The 5602-nt window shown below is 52.8% G+C and overlaps 1 protein-coding gene across 2 annotated transcripts; it reads left to right on the top strand.

The window, feature by feature from the left end:
• Positions 1-423: 423 nt before the first annotated feature.
• On the top strand, positions 424-3831 carry LOC121465718 (inositol 1,4,5-trisphosphate receptor-interacting protein-like 1). 2 transcript variants are annotated; one of them, XM_041679074.1, is made up of 2 exons: positions 424-610; positions 1612-3831. In XM_041679074.1, the coding sequence occupies exon 2, from the start codon at positions 1626-1628 to the stop codon at positions 3267-3269; it is 1644 nt and encodes a 547-aa protein (XP_041535008.1). In that variant the 5' UTR covers positions 424-610; positions 1612-1625; the 3' UTR covers positions 3270-3831. The 2 variants fall into 2 exon arrangements, with proteins under 2 accessions (XP_041535008.1, XP_041535009.1); XM_041679075.1 differs by having other exon boundaries at positions 424-678.
• The last annotated feature ends 1771 nt before the right edge of the window (positions 3832-5602 follow it).

Raw genomic sequence — 5602 nt, 5'->3', positions numbered from 1 at the left:
ACCTAAACACATCTCCTTTTTCACCTTGCATAAGCCAGAGAGAAGTGAGACTAGCTTTTCCCCGTGGTTCCTAGTTCTGTCTCCATCAGCTTCCCACCCACATTCTCAGTAAGTATACATTGTCCAGGAAGAACCTTGGTGAGGGTGGCAGCAGGCAGTTCAGCCTTGTGCCACCGAACGAAGCAGAGTGGCTGTGAGAGGGTAGCCACAGATGCTCTGCTGTCCCTTCAAACCCAAGGGAGACAGGCTAGGGACGAAAGGTGTACGCTCTGCGGGAGGGCCTCAGTTCTGGTTGAGCCTCTGCCCCAGGCCCCGCCTCGTGGCTTTGAGCAAGGGGTGGAGCTTGCCGGGGCGGAACCCCTGAGGCGGGAACCGCTGTGGATTGCACGAGTTCTTCGCGACTGGCACCGCGTGGTAGTCGCAGCAGTCCACAGCCCGCAGACTCTGGTCTGTCGGAGACATAGTCTGTACCCCAGAAAGAGCACGTCGGGACCACTCCCGTAGTTGGTGCCGGCTATGAACTGGGAGCATCGTGCACGCCCGGAAGAAGGCAGGGGGGGCCAGGCCGCGCTGTGTCCTTAAGAATGCTCTCTTGCTCTTAACAGAGACCGTGAGTAAGGTGGCCCCAAATCCCAAGAGAAGCCCTTAGTCTGGGTGTTTAATTGAGGCAGAAGAGAGGTGAGAATGCACTGTCTGGGAGTGGAATTTGGGGAAGTTACTGAGGGCAGAGGGGACTCCACTTTTAGGCAGATCCCTGTGGCCCTGGTAATTTGGAGCAGGGCTCATGGAAAGGGCAGTTGGGCGCAGTTCCAAAGGGAGAAGAGCCCCTCACCTGAACTCCGTGTCCACAGTGCCCTGCCCTTCATGGCTCAGGAAGCCCAGTGGCTGGTGAATTACTGGGGTGAAGGCCGGAAGTTTCAGGCTTCAGTGGTTGGTGGGAGGGCCAGGGAATCTCTGCTACCGTCTGTCAGTTGGGTCTTGGCCACTCGATTCTGCAGGTACTTTCCTGGGCTGGGAAGTGCGGCTGGACCGATGGCCATCTGCCTCAGAACCTCAGCATCGTGCCTGTCTGGCTCCTGCAGGGCAGAGTGCTGAGGCTGAATGGTCTAATGACACAGGGCAGGGTTATGAAGTCACAGAGGAAGTGGGATGCTGCAGCTAGGGACTGAGGTTGGCTACCCAAGGATGGGGAAGATATTGCCTGGACAGATTCTGTGTTTTCTGCCTGTGGAAGGGAGCCTCTGGGACTGGCAGGGCATATCTGGTGCCCGAGGTGGACTGATGAGTCGGGTGAGGCCACCCCACTGTAAGGGTCCCCCTCCCCATATTATACTGGAATAAAAAAACAGACTCGTGTTCACCCTCTGGCAGCCTAAATAGCACCCACAGGATGTGTAAGGAAAGCAGTTGACTCAGGCAGGGTACATCCTGCTGTCTCCACTTCCCTTCCCTAAACCTCGTCTTGCTCCGTCCAAACCCAGCTCTATGCACTTTCTGTTCCCTCTTGAGTAGTCAGCATCCAGGATTTGAGGGACCAGGGCTCTGGGGACTATGTCCTGGAGAATCGATGGGGCCAGAAAGTCACCACTGACCCCCACCCTCCTTCTCCAGATGCAGAGGCCTCCATGGCTGTGATAAGCCTGCTCTTCTTGGCAGTGATGTACGTTGTTCACCACCCCCTGATGGTCAGTGACCGGATGGACCTGGACACACTGGCCCGGAGCCGGCAGCTGGAGAAGCGAATGAGCGAGGAGATGCGGCAGCTAGAGATAGAGTTTGAGGAGAGAAGGCGAGCCGCTGAGCAGAAGCAGAAAGCGGAGAACTTCTGGAGAGGAGACACATCCACTGATCAGCTAGTGCTGGGGAAGAAGGACATGGGATGGCCGTTCCAGGCCGGTGACCAAGATGGGGGGCCTCTGCGCTGGATGCTGGGGAACCTATGGAATGCGGGCCTCTTTTGCCTTTTTCTCATCTTTGAGCTCCTGCGACAGAACATGCAGCACGAGCCAGCCTTTGACTCCAGCAGCGAGGAGGAAGAGGAAGAGGTCCGCATCGTGCCTGCCACCTCTTACACCTGGCTCTCTGATTTTCCCTCCCAGGAAGCCCTGGAGTCCTTTTACAAACATTATATCCAAAATGCCATCCGCGACCTGCCCTGCACCTGTGAGTTTGTGGAGAGCTTTGTGGACGATCTCATTGAGGCCTGTCGGGTGCTCAGCCGCCAGGAGGCTCACCCGCAGCTGGAGGACTGCCAGGGCATTGGAGCTGCCTTTGAGAAGTGGGGGACCCTCCACGAGACGCAGAAGTTTGGTGTCCTGGTGCCCATTGCCCCTCCGCAGGGCACTAGGTTTGTCTTGGAGATGAGAGATCCGGCCCTGGGCCGTCGTTGCGGCTCTGTGAGGGTGGACTCGGGATGCAGGTGCAAACAGGAGAAGCTCCTGGGGGATGTGCTGTGTCTGGTGTGCCACCGCAGGGACCATTCAGCCATCTTGAACGAGTGTAGCTCCATCAAGGCGGCTCTCTGCACCGGCTCGCACCTGGACGTGTGTAAGACCGTGCAGTGGTTCCGCAACATGGTGAGCAACGCCTGGGCCCTAGTGGCCCACAAATATGACTTCAAGCTTACCCTCCCACCATCCACCACCTCCTGCAAGCTCAGGTTGGATTACCGCTCAGGCCGCTTCCTATCCATCAGTTTGGTTCTTGGGGTGCAACGGGAAGATACCTTGGTCTACCTGGTGAGTCAGGCCCCAGAGCTAGAGCAGCTCACCAGTGTGGACTGGCCTGAGTCCTTCGCGGCTTGTGAGCACTTGTTTCTGAAGCTGGTGGGACGCTTTGCCCCTGAGAACACCTGCCACCTCAAGTGCCTGCAGATCATCTTGAGTCTTCAGGACCACACGAGGTTACCCCCAGGAGCGACCCGCCCCATCCTTACCTCCTACCACTTCAAAACAGCCCTCATGCACTTGCTGCTCCAACGGCCTCTGACGGACTGGCAGCACTGCATGCTGTCCCGGCGGCTCCAGGACCTTCTCTGCTTCTTAGGCCAGGGCCTCCAGCAAAGGTCTCTCCATCATTTCCTCATTGGCAACACCTTCCTGCCCCTGACCATCCCGATCCCTAAGACATTCCGGAATGCTGAGCCTGTCAATCTTTTCCAACACCTGGTGCTGAATCCAGTGGCGCACACACAGGCCATGGAGGAATTCCACAACCTTTTGGCCCAGGTGAAAACTCTGCCTTGCTCCCCACCGGATGGAGGACTTTAATGGAAAGGCCATTAAAAAAAAAAAAAAAATAGGAGAAGTTCTTTCTGATTCCTCGGGCTACGAAAGCTTATTTCTCACACAGCCAGAGGTGTCTGTGACCTTCACCTTGCCCGTGGGGACCACGGGAGAGTAAGCCGTTCTTAGGAGCCTGTGAAGAAGGCCCCAGCCAATGGAGCCTAGTCTGAGGGCTGGGATGGCTGATGTTTTTAGTCTCCTGACTTGAGTCAGGACCCAGAGAACGTAAAAGTACATGGAAGCAGCTGTCATGGGAGGAGTTTGCTGCTGAGGAGATCCTGTTCAGTTGTGTTTCTGCGTCACCACTGGCAGCACAAGCTCCAGAGAGAGTGCCATCCTAGCTGGCTTCTTTCTGTGACTTGCTCCGCTGTCCCTTTGAAAGGCACTGTTAGCTTAATTCCTACCCAAACTGCTGCATCCAGCTTTCCTCCCTCGAACCAACAGACGCAGCACATACTTCAGGATGGAGGTTTTCATAACCTCCCTAGTGTGAAATTATAAATATGTCTTTTCTATTTTTTTGTTTTTTGCCCTTTTTTTTTGAGACAGGGTCTCTACATAGCCCTGGCTGACCTGGAACTTGCTCTGTAGGCCAGGCTGGTCTTGAACTTGGAAATCTGCCTGTCTCTGCGTCCCACATGCAGGGATTAAAGGCGTGCACTACCACTGCCTGGTTTCTTTCTTTTCTTCTTCTCTTCTGTTTTTTCCTACTTTCTTTTCTCTTTTTCCTTTTTCTTTCTTTTTTGAGACGGTTTCTCTGTGTGGCCGTGGCTGTCCAGGAACTGGCTTTGTAGACCAGGCTGGCCTCTAACTTAGAGATTTGCCTGCCTCTGTCTCACTATTTTCATACAAATCCATAGTTATTTTTATGTATCTGAGGAAAGCCCTAGTACTACCCAAATATTTGTTAGTTTTTGATTCATAAGTGTTAAGTTAATGGTGACCCGTCCCATAATTGAGATAACCTCAGCAACAACTGATGACCTCTGTGTGCCTGGAGCAGTGTGGGAAGCTCTGCTGCTGCTCTCTCACAGGCTCTGAGAGGAGCAGTCTGAATCTGAGAGAGCTGCCTGTCTGTTCAGTGGGAAGGCTGAGCTGACACGCGCACTCCTCTGGTGATGACTTTCTATTCTCTCTTCAGAGATGATGAAGAGATTACTTGAACTTTGTGATTTTTAAAAGAGGATCATCACAATCTAGGCCCATTGCCAGGGCTGGACAGGAAGGTCTGTGAAGCAGTTCAGGCCTAAGAGTTCTGATTTTCTAGAGAATGATTGGCGTGTTCTCTCCTTGTTCTAAACCTTCAGCATGCTTGAGTATTAAGTAATAGCCAAGGGTGTGGTTGTTTTTGAAACATCAAGGTTGTTCTGTGCCCAACATTGCCAGGAAATCTGCTGGGAAGGAGACCCTGGCCCTTCGTTTGCCCTGCCTTCTGCAGTTGGTGAGGAAGGGGTTGTGAAATGCTAGACTTTGGTGCATCTGTTGAGGAACCCATACCCTCCCCACCATAGCGAAAATAAAAGCTGATGTCAGTCAATGTTTGAAATTCTTGCTACAGAGAGGTACTGTGCTCCCATGTTACCTGCTTTCCAGGTAAGAGGATGCGGGGCTGGCTCCGTGCAGGTGAGAGTTCTGTTTTTCGAATGTCCAAATACTTTTTAGAAAACTATATCCACTTCTGTCTTAACTCCAATAAAAACTGAGGCTGTTTTCTGTATGAATTAGAATCTGTTCACTCACCACATTCGTCCATACCTCTCCCAAGAAGTTCTTGTTTCTCTGACAGCTCTAGCTAGTATATCCTGATGTTTCTCAGTGCACCTTAAAGCTGTGGTTTGCCCTGTGGTTTCCAGTGGCATGGCCAGTGGCCAGGAAAGAATCACTCATAAAGTTAAGGAGCATCTAACTTATTTCCAGGGTACCTAAATCCAGCTCTCCACCAAATGAAAAGCTCTTAGTAAGCATAAACAGCACGCTCTAGGAGTCTGCTGGGGTAGGAAGAAGGTGGTATGATTGCTAGGTCTGCAGGGCTTCTCATCTAACAGACAAGAAAGAAAACGTGAAATTATGAGTGGGGAGAAGACTACAAAGGGAATAGTCAGCAAAGCTTGGGTGGGGCAGAAGGTACAAGAAAGCGTACAGGGTGTGTGTGTGGGGGGTGAGTAATGGAAAGAACAGACCTGGGGTGCACTGGGAATATTCCTAACAATGACATGGGGAACCTCTCCAGATAGGAAGCTAAACTTGATTGTGATACAGAACCTGGCAAGCCCCCAGGATGCTCGCCAGTTCCAGGGATGGGAATCGTCGGAGCTCAC

The sequence above is a fragment of the Microtus oregoni genome, unplaced genomic scaffold, assembly GCF_018167655.1.
Source record: "Microtus oregoni isolate MIOR12 unplaced genomic scaffold, Mior012 000031F_ref0000149, whole genome shotgun sequence".
In the NCBI taxonomy this organism is placed as follows: Eukaryota; Metazoa; Chordata; class Mammalia; order Rodentia; family Cricetidae; genus Microtus; species Microtus oregoni.
The sequence above is the reverse complement of the archived record's forward strand: the minus strand, read 5'-3'. Positions and strand labels throughout refer to the sequence as shown.